Source organism: Lissotriton helveticus, chromosome 3_1, assembly GCF_964261635.1.
Source record: "Lissotriton helveticus chromosome 3_1, aLisHel1.1, whole genome shotgun sequence".
Lineage (NCBI taxonomy): Eukaryota > Metazoa > Chordata > Amphibia > Caudata > Salamandridae > Lissotriton > Lissotriton helveticus.
Window position 1 is genome coordinate 182785661 of NC_136061.1, and position 17770 is coordinate 182803430.

Here is a 17770-nt window from a genome sequence, read left to right on the forward strand (position 1 = left end):
GGAACATCATCCAGCAGAAGAACACATCACACCCACATCATGGGTATCCGAGCACCAAACAAGTGGGAAGAAGACATAAGTCACATAAGACGAACTGACCCTCCCCAACAACGAACAGGAAGAGACCAATGCATCAATGACACTGGGGACGAAGAAGAAACCGAGAAGACGTCGTTGACATGTGAGAAAGGCCAAGATGGAAAATCTCAAGAGCAAACACAAAGAACAAGCACGTGGTTGTTGAGCAACTTCTCAGATGAAACAATGCCAAAGACAAGTCGACGAAGGCGCCCGGAGAATCGTTTTAAAGACAACCCTGAGTCAACGAACAATGTGTCACGGCCCACTTATTTCAGACATCCAGTACCCGATACACCCTCAAAGGAACGCTTCAAAAGGAGTATGGCCAGAAACTTCTCTGATTCAGAGAGCGCGTCCGTTCGATCCTGGAAGTCGACAAAAGACTTCTCTGACCTAGAAGGCACGTTTATAGCTAGAAACTTCTCTGATTCAGAGAGCATGTCTGTCCGATCCTGGAAGTCGACAAGAGACTTCTTTGACCCAGAGGGCTCGTCTGTTCAGTCCCGTGAGTTGACCGAGTCATGGTCCCGACAACAGTCATGGCGTCAACCACCCAAACGCACCATGGAACCAAAGGAGTCTGAACACTCAGTCATGCCACAAGACAACCTGCCAGGTCAGTCACAAGTATATCTGGACACAGATCAGACACCGTCACCCCTGAAAGGGTCCGCAAGGCTGACTCAAAGGACTTACAGAGGGAAAACAGAGACAGTGGACCCTGGTCAACGGACGGGAAGGGACCAGCCAGTCACTCCGCAAGGAAAACCGGACGCGTCAGTAAAGAGTGACCATCAGACGAGAGAGAAACATGCCTATGCACAGACGGCTCACGAGTGGGCCAGACAACCCGAGGCTGTGAATGAGTCATCGAATCAAGCCAAGACAGTCTCCTCAGATAGCCCCACACTGTCTGATATACATGACCCTGAATTGGAGGACAGTGTTGCCCTCAACCGGACAAGACAAACGGAAGTAAAAGCAGATGCGGGTACTCGGAAGAGGACCAGAACATTATTCACTCATGAAAGAGATCGAGCATCTGAACTAACAGTAGCTACACCACTGGAAGGAGACATGCTGACTGCGGAAGGTGAGAGCAGACAGTTCACACGCAACGTGATCAAGAATGCCCCGACTAAGACAACAGGAAGATCGACCAAAGTCAAGCCCACCGCGGATTCAACACTACTGAGGCTTGAAGAACAGGCTGTCCGCCGACCTGTGTGGTGGATTGAAGAACTACGAACACTGAGGACATTAAGCTCAGTTTGTTAAGAAAGGGGGAGATGTAGTATTGTGGGATGCAGTCTAGTGGTTGGGGGGTGGAGTCAGAGGGAGGAGCAGGAACAGGAGGAGCCGGAGAACAGGAACCAGGGACAGTTAGAGTAGGGACAGGGGATGAACAAGATGTACAGAATAAAGCTCCAGTTTAAATAATTACATGTGTCTGTGTTTATTGTAGCAGGATGCTACAAATGTGCGGGCTGGGAGAGTGGGAGGAAGAGCACAGGGTGATGGGAGGAGACATGCGGAGGGATGGGAGAGCTTTCCCATGGTTGGTTGTTTGAAGCATTTGAAAATCACAGAATGCATTGTATATTATTGTCAGGTTGACAGCAGTCGGCGTGCTGCAGAGCGGGTTCACCCATGTTCTCCGGCGTTTCTGTTCTTGCACTGCCCTGCAGTGACTGATTGGTGTTGGGGAACAGTAACCAAATTGAGATGAGGGGCATGCATGTTTCTGAGGGCTGGAGCTACTGAGCAGCTTGTGCATGGCTGCCCACAGTTCTGCTGGCGGGTGTTTTCCTGCAGGCTCTCCTGCCTACACCTCTCTGTCCCCGGCTTTACTCCTGCTTGTTCAGGTGGTGATGTTGCTCCTCAGTGACTGCTGAGGACCCGCCTACCGGTTTTGTATCTGCTGCACCTTTGTTCCCATCTCTGCGAGAATTATGCACCCCTTCAGAAGGCGGGCGGTCGTACAATAACAAACATATATGTATGTATGCAGGGGGTATTTGTAGCCCACGGTTAGAGAGTAAACATGGACCCCTGAATCAAATAATGCTTTATTGGCATGACAATCTACTAGTAATGCGAAAGCAAGGGTATTTGCAATATGTATTTGTGTGTGTGTGTGTGTGTATAAAGCAATCCCTAATGATGCTCTTCTCTTGCACCACAAGGACTCCAAAGGTATGTGCTTAAACAAATTCTGTTTAATGGCTTGACATGATGGTATGACGCATTTCGGCCACCATGGGTGGCCTTGCTCACATAATTTGACATGCTGCGGACACAACCATTATATTCAACTTCCGCAACACGTGATCGTTAATGCTCATGGCCATGGACAACAGACTATCCTTAATTAGAAATATGGTATAAATCTTCTAAACTGTACCTATAAATATAGGCATAAAAACTGCAATAAATATAGGCATATATATTAATAGACATTCAATTGTAACACAAAATTTGTAAAAAAAGATGTTAACATATCACAAGAATAAATGCAGTGTTATATATACACGTGCACACACATATATAATTTACATATGATATATTGAAAAAAACACATGTAGGATCTATATGCTGTGTCTTTGTGCAAGGGCGATGGTCTTGTCCATCTCAAGTATACGGATAGTGCAACTGCTGTGTCTGTCCCTATTCTAAGCAACAGGAACAGTTCAGACACGCAGAGGTCTTTGAAAGGCTGAGAGTGCGGGGACAGAGTCAGACATATGGCAGGTGCCCTTGACACGAATCTCTGCCTGACTTTCTATTCAAAGGTCCTGTCCTGGTACATCTCTGGAAACTACCCGCAAGCAGTATTGCAGGGAGTAGGCTGTTCCACATTTTATACTCCACCACCCCTATCAGGATTATGAAGGAAGAGCGGCTGCTGCTTTTTGGCCATCTTGGAGCGAGGGAGGGGGTAGGGCCCTGTGTTATCCTCCCAGTGGTACAGTCAGAGTTGGGGCCTTATGCTTTTTCACTCCCCACCTGCCCTTAAACAACAGAGGGGCTATTTCCATATCACCCCAAGAAAAGGTGGTGCTCATCATCCTTCTCCCCTTCCCCCCACACTCCCTCCGTTTGGCACAAGGGGGCGGAGGTGTTGGTGTTGGTGTTGTTGCTGCTCAGTTCTCCAGGGACTGGGGGCCTGCCGAGAGAGCCTGTTACAGCCCCTAATGGGGGGACAGGCAGCGCGTGCAGCAGACAGACTTGTGAATCAGCAATTAGCGATGGAGGCGTGCCAGCATCTCCCGGCTTTGTCTGCTCTGGCGCCTGCAGCGATCCAACCACCCGCGCTACCTGCACCCTGCATTAACCTCGTTAAGGAAATATTTCACTTTACCCAAAGATGAATGTATTTTATAGGCGGGTTGTTCCGTCTGCTCCCTCCACCACAGCCTCTGGTAACCTCATGCCATTCTGCCCTCACCCACCAGGGGAGGACTGGCTCGCCGAAACAAGGTTTGAGCCTCAGCGTTGGCTCAGCATTCTTTGATCCTGGGCTAATCATGTAATATCCCTGTGCCTACCAAAAATGAATGTGTCCACGTGTAACATAACTTGTACTCATGTAAAGCGCTTCAGGGCGGGTTCGCTCTATATAAATCTGCACAAAAAAACAAGAATAGTGGCGGTAGAAAAACGAATGGAGGAGAGCGGGGAATACGAAGCACGGTTGAGGGGGCTAGGGACCTGAATGAAAACTCAAGGCTGGGAGCAGCGGCGGATGCTGAAGAAAAGACCAGTAAACAAAAATGCAAGCTACCTGTGAGGAGAGGGCAGAAACAAAAAGTAGTGCTCTAACACAAAACATATGGGAATCGAAGTTGCAGGGTCAATCGCCAGGGCTGTAACAAACCAGCCACAAGGTGGGACAAATGAACATGGTTCACCAATCATAGCAATGGAATTTCTAAAGGCAGAGCCAGCAACCAATAAAAATGTGGTGGGCGTGTGTGGGTGTGTTCAAACCTCACTAAGGGATTACACCATGCCTCGCAAAGCAGCGCATGCATACTGACTCTAGGCTCGACCTAAAAAGCAACCTTTGCATCAGCATGCCAAGGCCTGGGTTGCCAGTGCTCGTTTTAATTGACATCGAGATCAGAACGGAAACACACATTTTTCTAGGATAGTTTTGTTGAGCTGTTATGGATAATTCATGTCTGAACGACAGGGTTGCTTCCTTTGCGGTTTGGCCTGTTACACATGGATGCAGTAGGTACGTGTGCGAGACACAGTGCTCTCAGATCCAAGTTTCCGTCAGGAGGAATAGGTGGTGTCTGCGGTACACACAGCCTCATTAGGTCACTGTGCTGACACCAGTGTTCTGTCAGCCTCCCGCAGTATTTCACATGGAAATATTGTGGACACACCAACCTGATACATTTCCTCACAAGGAACTGGGTGGGAATTTAGTTTCTCGAGCCACGGTGGCGAATGTGGAACACACAGTGCTCAGCTAGGACAATGGTTTGCGCAAAGGATTTAAGGTCGGATGTGGACGAGGGTGGAGTGTGGGTGGTTCAGAAGGTCAAGGCGGTGGTTTTATTATACGGGTCAGGGGGACATTGTGTGTTCTGGATTTTGGTGGGTTTTTGGTCATTCATCGGGTCGAGGCAGGATTTTCCCTGAACCACAAATCCAGAAGAGGTTTCTATCGCAAAGACCAGGAGCAGAGCGGATTGCGGATTTCAGGTCAAAACATGGGTCACCAACGTGCCGGGACCATGGCACAGCCACATTATTGACGAGAGAAAAATGTAAAACTTTTACAACAAAGTCTTAATTAGACCAGGGCGTCTTTGGACTAGGAAGAAACAAAGAATCACACACATTCACTTGCAACTCACAATCTTGGAAAAAATTTGCAAGTGCACCATTTTAGGAATATATGCGATCAGAAAAGTGCCTTTGAGGCAAACTGTCAGAATTCAGACAAGGTAGGGGGGCACATAAACTACCCTGCTTATTGTGGAATCAACCGCCTTTATTAAACAGTTTGAACCAGGAGACACCGCTTTGTTGGTGTTCCTGGATCTCTCTGGCGACTTTTTCACCCCAGACCACCAGAACAAGAAGGCAAAGAATGAGGGCGGTGGGCAGGGTGTCAGAGGCAGCGGAAAACTGGTTTGAATACTTCCTTAGGAACAGCGACTATAGTACGCACAGGTGTTTTAATATTCAACACACAGGTGGTGCAGCCCATGCTTATTGGCAGTCTCTTTCAGTATCTGTGTTGAACCTTTCCACAACTTTTTGTCATAGACTTACCGAAGAAGTGATTGGGTGAGAGGGGGAGCAGCACAGACCACCGACACCAGGTTTGTGTGAAAAAGGCCGGCTTATTGAGACGGGGGGCACACCACAAACCAACTTGGGCCCTTGCCTTACAAAACTACAACATCACTATACATAGTTGATCACCTATGTTAAGCTACCCTCCACCCCAAAATAATGCCGCACACAACAACTTAATTCAGTAATGGTGTACTTGCTCCATAGCTGATTAATTGCAACTGCGACCTATAAACCTGAGTACAGTTTCCTGCCCATGAAGGACAGATGCACTCCATCCCCACGGAAAAATTCCACGTTCTCATATTGCAGGTCCGAAAACTCCACTCAACCCTTTCCTACCTCCCTACAATAAGATCGCATTTACTTGTTCAATTTTCTCCTGGCTCTATCTATCACTGCTGGCTTCAGGGACCCCCGTCAAACCCTTCTGGGCACAAACTCCGTCCATAGCACATGGCAACCAGCCCACTACATCTTAATCTCCTTCAAGTCCTCCTTCATGGATTTTGATAAAGCTAAACCTTTCTGTACCACTAAACCATTCTCACCTAAGTGAAGCAGCAATGTATCAGGACACCTGCCTCCAATCAAAGGACTATCCAAACAGGGGAGCAGCTCCTTCCATCTCATGCCCCCTTTTCCATGCCAACTGATAAAGTGAATGGCAACATTAAAGACCAGATTGTTGTCATGGGTGCTGGTTTGTGCGTGTCTTTCAGCCCACTTTACGAAAGAATGGCCCACAATCCAGATATTCAAACCAGCTGCCTCAGGCCTGGGAACAGAACCTGCAAAACACAGAAACAAAAGTTGACATCCTGAACAATTAATCACAACATTCCCTTCCCCCACCCCCCAACATTCCGCTGGTAGTAGTTGGATGACCATCTTCCTTGTCTCCTCTACCATGTCATCCTACTTCTCACCTCCCACACTTGCCCTCTTGTCTAATACTTTAAGTTAAGACCCGGATTGTTCCATACCCAGTTCTGCTTTTCCTGAACTCCCCAGCACCTCTTGTCCCCGTGCCATGGCTCCAGAGCGCTTCAACTCAAACTGTGCTCTTCCATAATAACCCCAGTGCCTCTCACATAAAGACCTTTCCTTAAGTGGGCCTCCCCGCTCACCAGTGGTTCCGTGGCCTCTACTTCCATGCATACCCCTTTGGCTGTGTTCGCCCTGCCTTCGTTAGCATACCTGGCACCAAAGTTGGTGCCCGCTCTGTGGCCCGCCATGTCTTCCTGCCACAAGGTTTCACTACTTGTGCCTTGAGGGTGCCTAGAACCTGCATCCTTATGCAAGGTTCCACCAGTTCTGCTGAGAACTTGCATCCTGCAAAATACTACGGGCAGATTGATTAATAGCACTCCCCCGTCGGGAGCCTTGTTGCCACCACCTTGCCTCCACAATCTGTTCCTCATCTCTCAATTCACCTTCCTCCAAGCTCTCTTACCCATAATTGAGCGTGGATAACCTCAGCGGGTCCTGCCCAACCTCATCGGCTGTACCCTGCCCTTCCAAACTTTCCGATGATGCGGGATGACCCACCCTGTGCTCTGGTCTTCTGGGGGTTGTACAAAACCCTCTAGCATGTTGCACCACTGCGGCCGCTCCAGACCATTCCAGCCAAGACCGACAACAGCATTGTCACCAAAAACGCTAACTACCAGGTACCAGCCACCGTTTCACCAAGACAAAAAGGTGAATGGTACATTAAATGTCCAGTTATGAATCCCTTTGGCTACGAATGTAGCCCCAAAAAATTCCCAAACCTGAGCAGTCGTCCGACTGCTCCACTTCCCCAAATTACCCCAGGAACAGTCCTCCCTATTGTCGGCTGCCCCCCCCATCCCTATTAGAGTTAAGGAAAAATATGGGTAATTGATCAAATTCAGAAATTGGTGAATGCAAATAATCTTTGTTTACTTAAAGAAAAACGAAGTTCACTATTATAAGTTCAGGGAGCATTCCACTAGTGAAGAAGGGGCAGTGAAATACAAACCAGAGATATGGTCTAAACGTTAAGGATGATTTTTGACTCTAAAAATACATTAGTCAGGCAACTGCCACTATTGCTGCGACAGATTACCAGTGAATGATGTGGAAGCACGTAAAATCTTCCTAGCGGATAGACATCAAATAGGTCTAGCCGGGACAGTCGTCTGAGCCAGGCTGGACGGTGATAGGTTATAGAGTGGAATGGTGCATTCCAACATCAGGAAGCTGCAGCTCATTCAAAATTCAGGGGCAGCTGATGACCTATCCAGGAGACCGCACATGATGACCGTATAATTAGTTAAGTGGATTTCTCGCCAGTTTAAAACCCTCAATGTGACGCTCAAAATGGTGGAGAATTGTTGGATTATTTAGAGAGATGATACAGGTTCACAACCTAAATGGAAACCTCAGGACAAAAGATAAGAGGGTCTTGAATCGGACTAACATTGTGAGGGTTGGGGCTGGAGGAAGAAGTTTTGCGAAATGGCTGCTTGCCTGTAGAACTCTATGCCGGAGAGGCTCAGACCGTGGCAAATTCTATATCAGTTTAGGAAGGATTTGAAGACCTATTGTTTCCCTAGTGGCTACAGCGCCTATATTTTATAATGCTCGAATGCCCAATGTTGGCGTAGCGCTTCCAAACACTTTGGCATGTATGGGCTGGATGGCAGCCTGTGCTTGGCCTGGTTTTCAAAAGGGACAAGTGTGAGTTTGGAGTGTCAGTGTAGGGTAGATGTGAGACCCACATGCCATGGCTGGACAGGGCAGGCATAGGGGGTGGAAGGGGGTCATGCACAGGTTGATCCTGGTTGGTGCTGGGCTGGGCTTGACTGTTACACGTGGGTCCCTCTGGTTTGAGGGTGGACAGGGTGTTGTTGTGAGACACGCGCAGGCCCGGCTGGCCCTGAGTCCAGGCTAGGCTAGGCTGCTGTACATGTTTGGAGTTACGCAGCACATGTTAGGGCCACTGCATGTGTCTCAGGTGTCTTATCTGGCACTTCTGCAAGCCGCCTGTTCAGGGTCACTGGAAACAGGAAGGGAGGGAGGCTGTGGTTCTACTTCCTGCTCTGCAGAACAGCCTAGTGAGGTTAGCCGCTGTCATCGACTGAAGTGAACTAAATGTTCATACGCCTAGAGCACAACTACCCAGAGCATCAGCAGCTCAAGCCTCAGAGAGGCTGGCAACAGGGATGCGAGGGTCATGGATGCGGGTTAATGGACCTTTCTGGATTCATGTATATATCGGTTTTATGAATGTCTATAGATATACGTACATATAGGATTGTATGATCCATTGTGTACAACAGTATCGTGCTACATATATATCATGGCCAAAATATTGAATACATATGTATTGTTTTTAAGTATGTCCTCTGTGTTTTGTTACATAATATATCATATAAGTGTCATCAATATATGGTCAAATGTGAGAGCACAACTCGCCCTCAACCTTATTCCTGAACTGAACCTTCCCCTCACCCGGAACCTGGCCTCATACCTTAATACTCTGTGTCGATGCACGTACAGAGGATATTATGAGTCCCAATATGTTTATCGTAACAGCATTATGCCCTCATTATTGTATCATGATATTTTGCCTTATGATTGTTCTAAACTGGTCTGTCCCTTTAAATTGTTAACACAACCTTGACACAACCTTGAAGTTGCACTTATTGCACCATACTGTTTTGAATATTATTATTTTTTATTTCGTTTTGACTACATTGCAGTAGCCTGACCATTACCTGACATTTGTAATTCACAACAATATAAGGCCAACGATTGAGCGGTTAACTCACCAGAAGCACTAGATGGCTTCTGGTGGGCTATAATTTCACCTGATCCAAAACTTTTTTTTGGCCACTTTTGCAGCAGGCGCAGTAACTGGTATAGCAGTTGTCAGTACTAAAAAAAAAAAATCTTTCAAATTGCTCCTGCGGTTTCTAGTGAATACGTTTTTCCATTTTAGAGCTTATTTTAAAAGCATCTTTCATCAGAAGACATGACAGCAGCCTGGTGCAGTGTTCTGCTATTAATTCATAAGTGATTGTTTGAAGTGATTCTTTCTTTTACAAGTCATGAGTGGAGTACTTATTAAATACATAGGATTGATTACATTTCATAACATATAGAATTAATTTTCAAATATATTGCGAGGCTTGGAGAATAAGGACATTCACTGGTGTGACGGAACTCCAACAGAGCTGCTTGTGTTTTAGACTTCCCGAATTGTTTCATTCTTTTATTCATGCGATTAATGTTGTCGTGTAGTTCCTATAGTACCCATGCAGGACCTGCACGTTTAGATAACATAAAATGTAGGATTGATGGCAGACTAACTCTGAGCACCCCCACCGCGTATGTTAGCCTGTTTGCATTAGCTAGCTCACAGTGCCACTAGAATCTCCTCTTATTGGGGAGAGAATAGTTTCTGGCAACCTTAGACCATGACAACCCTTATCTCCCAGGATCATGGAAACAATGTACTACCTTTCACTCAGTCACTCGCGCTCACTTAGTTTCTCTCAGAGTTACACAGAAGAAACAGTCGGGCTAGTTAAAATAAGAATTTATTGCACAGTTGTTCTTCTAGTGTAAAATAGATGTGCTGCGACAACCGCTAGACGTTAGCAGAGATATATGATCAGCAGTACAGTGAATATAATAGGATAGTACAATTCTACCATTTTGCAATAGTCATGAACAGATACATGAATATAAAATGCATGATAAAAGAAAGCGCGCATACTCCTACGATGCCTATCTAGATGTACCTAAGTGTACCTAGCATACGAGTAGGTGTGAAGCCAAGAATCCCTCTAGGTTTAGTCTAACCCAATTACCTGAAGCAAGAGAGAGTGGAACCCCGTCCTGGTCTCGAGTTGGACACACCGCACAGGATGTGTATGACCATTGTCATCTGGAGCGTCTGCATGCAGAACCCCCAGCGTCTCTGGTCAGTGTGTCGGCCTGGAAGTCTCGGTTCCCTCTAACTAATACTAGCAAGAGGTGCTGTATTTATGCAGAAAATTATCTAGGGTTCCTTTGTCCCTTGTTTCTTGTATTAGCCATTGTTGGGTTTGAGGATGACATATGGGATGAACCTTGTACATAGATATTATGCAGGTGAATGTACCTCCAGCCTGGTTTCCAAGAACCCTTATGAATATTCATTCATACTGTGTCAGTCTAAAGATGAAGTCATAGAACGCTATTGTTCAGGACTAGAACTAGGTAAAGGTTCAATCCTAAAAGGTTTGTTACTGTGTAGTGTAGGGGAGGTGATGTAGGTGAAAGGGTATGATGTTACCCGGGTCTATATTAGGGTACCTATATGAAACATAACAATGTATTTCTCTTAGGTTGTGTTCTGTAGAAGCACTCATTCTGTTCAGTGTGAGACTGGCCTGTCGTGTCACTCAGGCACTGACAGATGAGCAGTTTGAAAGGAGGGAGGAGGGAGTGTGCTTTACTTACGTCACGGATTGATGCTGTTTGTGCAGTAGCAATATTCAAACGTAGGAGCAGACAGACGTGAACATAAGTGTGTACCTGCACCTCCACAAGAGTGTGTGTTAGACTGCCAGATCACTTGGACAGAGCTCTGGGTTTGTGATCTTGGTCTTCCCTTTGGCGAATTGTTTTCAGAGGTTTATAAGATAAATGTATGTGCTGCTTTGTATTGTGTCTCACTCATCAGTTATCACACCCGCAATCATATCTATCTAAGATAAATGCATGTACTGTTTTGCATTTTTACTCAGTGTCCAGTTATTACACCCACAATCATGTCCTGTAAGATAAATGTATGTACTATCTTGTCTCAATCACAAGATATTACACCTGCAATTATGTCCATGTAATATAAATGTATGTACTGTCTTGCATTTTGTCTCAATCACCAGTTATTATACCCACAATCGTGTCTAAGTAAAATATATGTATGTACTGTCTTGTATTGTCACAATCAACAGTTACCACAATCATGTCTATCTATCTAAGATGAATGTATTTTGTGTGTTGTATTGTGACTCAATCATCAGTTATCACTCTCACAAAGATGCTCCCCTACCCAAACAGTTCTTGACCTATGTACCTTGTTTCATGTTGATATTGTACAGTGTTTCTTGTTGAAACGGTCATGTGATTGGGTTTTCAGAAATGTTAGTCCCATTAGTACAGTTGAATCCAACCAAGACTACATCTCCCAGAATACATTACATTGTCAAATAAAGTCCCAGGGTGGAATCATGATGCCTTGCTGATATTGAAAACTGTGTTTATGGACAGTTACCATCCACAAATGCACACCTCCCAACTCACACAGTGCACCCATGTGTCACACTATTTTGGCTCAGTGACGAGCCAACTTATATGGTGGAAGGGAAGATGAACTGGAAACTACTAGTCAAAGTGGATTTCCAGCTTTTCTTTGGAGGCTTTTAGCAGCCAATGTCCATTAACAGGTGTAAAAATACTGCAGGACATCAGTCACGGCCTCAGTGACCATTTGATTTTTGATTTTTTTGGGAGGTGGTGGAGGGCAGTGTGTCTTGCAGGTAGCTTTTTGAATGAGGCCCCACCCCTTCCAAGGCTCCAACCCCTCCTCTCATGGTGAAATACATTTATAAGTTGACAGGTATGCAAATAACTATTTGAAAATGTAGTTATTATAAGCAGCTCAGACACATTTATCACATTATGGGTAAATAGATGACTCTCCCACTGCTTACCAAACCTCAAATGATTGCCTTCTCTCACCTATTCAAAGTAACTAGATGGCCCCATGTTGCCATGACTCAGATCTGGACTTTCATCTGACAAGCTAATAAATAGTTTAAGTCTTGAATCTCATTAATTAAAACAATTGGAATAATTTACTAGATTGCAATGACGCGTATAATGAAAGTCCAGGACTGGAGCATTGCTTTATTGGGACATAGTCACCTGTCAACATTACCCCATACCTCTCCACCAGCTACTTGATACCACCAGAACTCATTCCACTCTCCCGTGCAGCCATATGCTTCAGACAAGCCGTCGACCACCACTGAATGGAGGTCCCTCCCAGGCTGATTGCCATCTTAGCTTGCCAAAGGGTAGACTTGTGAATACCAAATATGGTGATAGTGTTTAAACTCTAGTCCTCTACAGAATTCCTATGACTTGTAAGTGAAAACGATTAACCCATTAACGGCACTCTACTATACACCACTCTGTGCCCACCACCGATGCACTCTACGCCACTCTACTCTACACCACTGCCCTCTACAGCACTCTATTCTACACCACTACACGGCACTCCATGACACTCCACTTCATGCCACTCATCCCTATGCCACTGAACTCTACTCTGCAGCACTCTACGCCAATGCACTTTACCGCTGATGCACTCTACTTCACTGCGCCCCATGTCAGTTCATTCTGGGCTACTCTAATCTACTGTGCACCATAGGCACACTGACACTGCATTCTATCCCACTTCATGCTACGCCTGTCTACTCTACTTTGCACCACTCTACACTATGCCAGTGAACTTTACTCCACTCTACCATGCACCACTGCACTCTACACCACTCCAGTCTAGGTCACTCCACTCTAGTCTTCACGACTTCACTCTACGTTACTCCACTCTATGCCACTGTACTCTGCAACACTGTGGTCTACGCCACTACTCTCTACCCTGCACTACTCCACTCTACGCCACTGTGTTCTACCCTGCACCATTCTACAACACTACTCCAATGCACTCTATACTACTTTACTCAAAAGCAATGCACTTAAGCCACTGCCTTCTACGCCAACAACACTGCACTCAACGCCACTCTACTCTACTCTGCAACTCTCTACGCCACTGCACACTCTGCCACTTCATGCTACACCACTGTACACCATTGCGCTCTGTCACTTCACTCCACTCTGAAACGCTCTACTCTACGCCACTGCACTCAACACCACTGCGCTCTATGCCACACTGAACTACTCTACGCCATTGAACTCTACGCTACTGCAATCTACTCTGCACCACTCTACAACACTCTACTCTGCTTCAATGCAGTTCATGTCAATGCAGTCTACATCACTTTTATGAAAACCAATTCACTCTACGCCAATCTTCTCTGCACCACTGTACTTTACACCACTCTACACCCTTCCACTTTACGACATTCTATTCCCACCACGACGCAACACTTTACACCACTCACTCTATGCCACTCCATGACACTCCACTTCACGCCACTCAACTCTAGTCGACGGCACTCCATAACACTCCACTCTACTGCACTCTACAACACTCAACTCTACACCATTCTCCTTTACCCCACTAACCTTTAGCCATGTTGAACAGCAGTCCGCTGGTTTACAACATGGCTAAAACATATTGGCAAAGCCACTAGCTCTTGCATAGGTGACGTATTGGCAGAGCCAATGCTTGTTTTTTGTTATTGCAGAAGAAGCATCTGAAGCCTGGGATGCTGCACTTGGAGCAAGGTTGCTGTAGTATTGTTCAGTTGAAACCAGGATTGTGAAGAGTTGGAGTGGGTGGTAATCAGGATATTGATAGACACTGCGTTCTTTTTTTTCAAAACGCACAAGTCTGTATTTCCTTAATTAAAATCTGAGGCCCTGAGAAATCCAATGATTGAGCAAGAGTTGAAATAACTTTCAGACAAATACCAAACCTGAATTAGCACCCAGGTCTCCGCGGTAGTCTGCAGCTGAGAGGATGCCAGACCTAACCTCTTATCTTACTATAAAAAAGAGTGGCTTACTTCCTTAAATTCGCCAATTAATTGGTACTGTAAGTGGTTACCGGGGGTGAAAGGTGCAAGATACTACCAACCCTCTCTCTACTATGTGTAAAAGTACCACAAGAAGGTTCGTGTCCACAAAGACGCTGCGAGGCACGTGAATGTAAGACACGAGCAGCAATGCAGGAGTGGACCTGAACAGCTGTGTTTAAGTGGGTTTAGCAATGCCAGTGAATCGTTCCCAGAGATGTGCAAAGTTCCAAAGCGGCAGTATGTCCATTCGTAGCCTCAAGGGAGTATGAAGAGCTGGAGACCCTCGGCGTCTCCTTCGCGACTCTACTGAATTCAGGATCATCTGAATGGTCTCTCTCCAGCTGGCCCTGAGGTCACTTGGCCACCCTCAAATTTGGCTCTTTCTTGCCATCCTGGCACCTACTCATGCAAAATAACCTTGAAACTTCACGCCACCATAGATGGCAAAACCTGTGCATTCGTCTTTTCAGATAGACTAGAAAACAAGCAATGAATGAGGTTCCTTGAATTGTCTTAAGCAAGAAAAAATAGATGGGCCACACCCCAATGTGATCTTACTTCGATTATCTATCAGGAATATATTTTCCTGATGAGAGGCGGGTGATCTAGTTTTATCGAATTTGTGCCTCTTCTCCCACCATCTCTCATCTAGACAGCTACAGGCCCATCATGCAGTCACACGTCCCAGTTACCTATGATAAACCCCTTTTCACACTTCTTGTTATCTGAGAATACCTACAGCAAAAGATCTCCTTCCAGGCTTCACGAGCCCCAGAAGACATCAGCTCTAACCTATCAGATCATTTGGCATTTAAAAAAAACCTGAAGACCTGTCTCTCTGAAGTCTTCATATCCATTAGCATTCTCTTGTGACCTGAAGTGTCTCTTCCATTTGTCTGGTTTCTTAGCGCCTAAAAGCTCCTTACAGTTGTGGTATACAGTTTAAGGATATAACATGCCCTCTGCGCGGGATATTAGTTAGTGTTGTGGTTCTGTAGTAGCAATTGCTGGAGGAGGGCCTTGCTCTGGTAGACGTTCCCCTATCACTGCTCCGTTTAGGCTGAAATGAACCAGAATGTCATTCGCAGTCCACTTTCCCCGACATGTCTATCTTCCCTCAGTTTACATTTGAGTAAAGCATTGCATGTGGAACCTGGTGTCGGCATCCTCAGAAGGACACATCTGTTCTTCTTAGAAGGCCTTCTACGTCTCCAAACTCTTGAAATAAATTCCCTCAGAACCGGATATCAGCGAACCCCGCCTGGACAAGAGCTAATGCCCAACAAGGAGATCAGAAATCAATTTTTACTAAATAGGAAATAACGGGTGAGATTTCCAGTGTCACCAACCAAATCACTCGAAATTTTAGTGATGTCACAGCGTAGTTAGGAAGTATCGGAACAATAAAAGCCATTATCCTTTAAAGATTTATAATGCCAACGTTTCAACATCATCACACAGTCCATCCTTGCCAGGTCTGTGACTTCCCAATTTTTACCATCTTTGAGTTGTGTTTTCTCACAACTATAGAGATTTATTCTGAAGACTGTGTGCCGAGGTCATGGAAAATAAATTCTGGATCTCTTTGAAACATTGAAGAGTTCTGCTCTCCAGCCTTGGATTGTGTGCTGTGTCCTCCTGCATTATAAACCTGGAAAAGCCTGAACTGGGGGGAACAACCAAGAAAGGAACAGAGAGGAGGGGCGAAGGCTGTAGGGCCTTCCAATGGGCGCCTGCTTAAGAGCGTCCCAGCATCACAAAGGCAATTTGGAAGTACTGTGTCTGATGGGGTTAGGCAGAACTGATCGCTGCACTCATTTTTGTCACTATATCAGTGTGATGCGAGGGCTACTCTCATCAGGCAACGGGACCTGGTGATCTTTCCAATTTCCAGAATTGCGAGTCCAAAGGTCCGCAGAAGTTCATTCTCATCCTACCCGGAATTAGATCCCCCCCTAAACACCACCTTAAGACAACCACTGCTGGAGAAGACTGAGACCCAGAAAAAGAAGTGGCAAGGCAACATTTCCAACCAGGCAATCATTCTCCTGAGTGTGTCCCCCATCAGTTTAGAACCTGGTCTGTCTTTGGGCCCTCGTCCAATGTACAGACTTATTAGGAGACTTTGTCATGCTTTAAACATCTTTTGCACACTCCCTTAGACTTTAATGGGGCACCATGGACTGTAATGTTAAACGATTCCCATTCACTTAAACTAATAGGTTGAGCTTATTTTTTCCATTCTTTTTAGATTGTTGTTGTACTTAGCCAAAAAGACCAATGTTATTGTCTGAGCTTTTATGCTCTTTTTTAATTTCTGTATTTCTTTATTGTATATAAAAAATATATATGTACATGGAGCAAGGATGGTTCAGAGTATTAAGTCACTGGGAGGTGCTTGGCAGGTAGAAATCAAATACAAAGTTGGAATATAAAGAGCATAAAAGCACATATATGCTCTTTATATTCCAACTTTGTATTTGATTTCTACCTGCCAAGCACCTCCCAGTGACTTAATACTCTGAACCAGTCGGCGTTGCAGATGGTTGGTGTTGAAAGATGCCCACCAATTACTCCTGGTGGGCTTCCAAGGAAGCCACTTAGATGTCTCTGTTTGTAAAACTTTGGAGTGTGGGGTTGGGAGAGCTCACCCAAAGCAACCTAAACATTTAGCCACTCTCTCCTGTCAGTTTGTTTCTTGCATGCTTTGTGGTGACTCCCCTCTGGAATTGAAAGTGTGGTATCTGTGCTTGCTGACTGTATTCTTCCCCCAGGTTCTGTGTGTGTGGTATCTATTATTGGTCACTTCTGTCTCCCCACTCCCCTTTGAGTGCTGCAAGTGTTGTGTCAATGGTTGCTTACTGCTGTCTCCCCTCAGGTGCTGCAACTGTTGTGTCCACAGTTGCTTACTGCTGTCTCCCCTCGGGTGTTGTAAGTGTGGTATTTATAGTTGCCCATTGCTCTTGCCTCTGAGGGTCTGTACATGCAGTAGCTATGGTTGCTCACTGCTGTTCACTTTTCAGGGGCTTTGTGTACAGTATCTAGGGCTGTTCATTGCTCTCTACCTCCCATGGTGTCAGTGAGTGTGAAGTTCATATTCTGGTCTTTTTTCCTTCCAGTGAGTGTAATGCCTATGGTGGCTGACTCTTCTGTTTTCAGAGTTGCAGTAAAGGTTGTGCCTATGGTTGCTAACTTGTCTCTTCACTCTTCTTCAGATGTTGTGAATGCGGAGCCTCCCTGTCCCATCGGTACTATGAGAAGGATGGACAGCTTTACTGCAAGAAAGACTACTGGCTGCGGTTTGGAGAGCTGTGCCACGGCTGCTCAGAACAGATCACCAAGGGCCTCGTCATGGTAAGCCAGTCTCTCCCTGAGACCATCTACTTCCTCCATGGGGATGTGCAAAGCAACTTTGTCTTCTCCCCCTGACGGGGTCTATTGAATATTCTCTTCCGGGTTTGACGACAGCGGAGCCCACCCAACCACATCCACCTTGATCTACTCACAGACAAGTCGCTAAGGCCCGTCATCTACTGTTAGCCCATATCTGGAGGCAAGCAGGCACCAGAAATCTTTCCTGACCTTAA

The 17770-nt window shown here is 45.8% G+C and overlaps 1 protein-coding gene across 2 annotated transcripts in view; it reads left to right on the forward strand.

Moving 5' to 3' along the window:
• Nucleotides 1-17770, forward strand: part of LIMK1 (LIM domain kinase 1) — a 251007-nt gene that overhangs the window by 137888 nt on the left and 95349 nt on the right. For both annotated transcript variants that reach the window (XM_078679557.1, XM_078679558.1), the window contains one exon: nt 17399-17537. In XM_078679557.1, coding sequence (XP_078535683.1) covers nt 17399-17537 — 139 coding nt within the window. The remainder of the gene's footprint in view (nt 1-17398; nt 17538-17770) is intronic.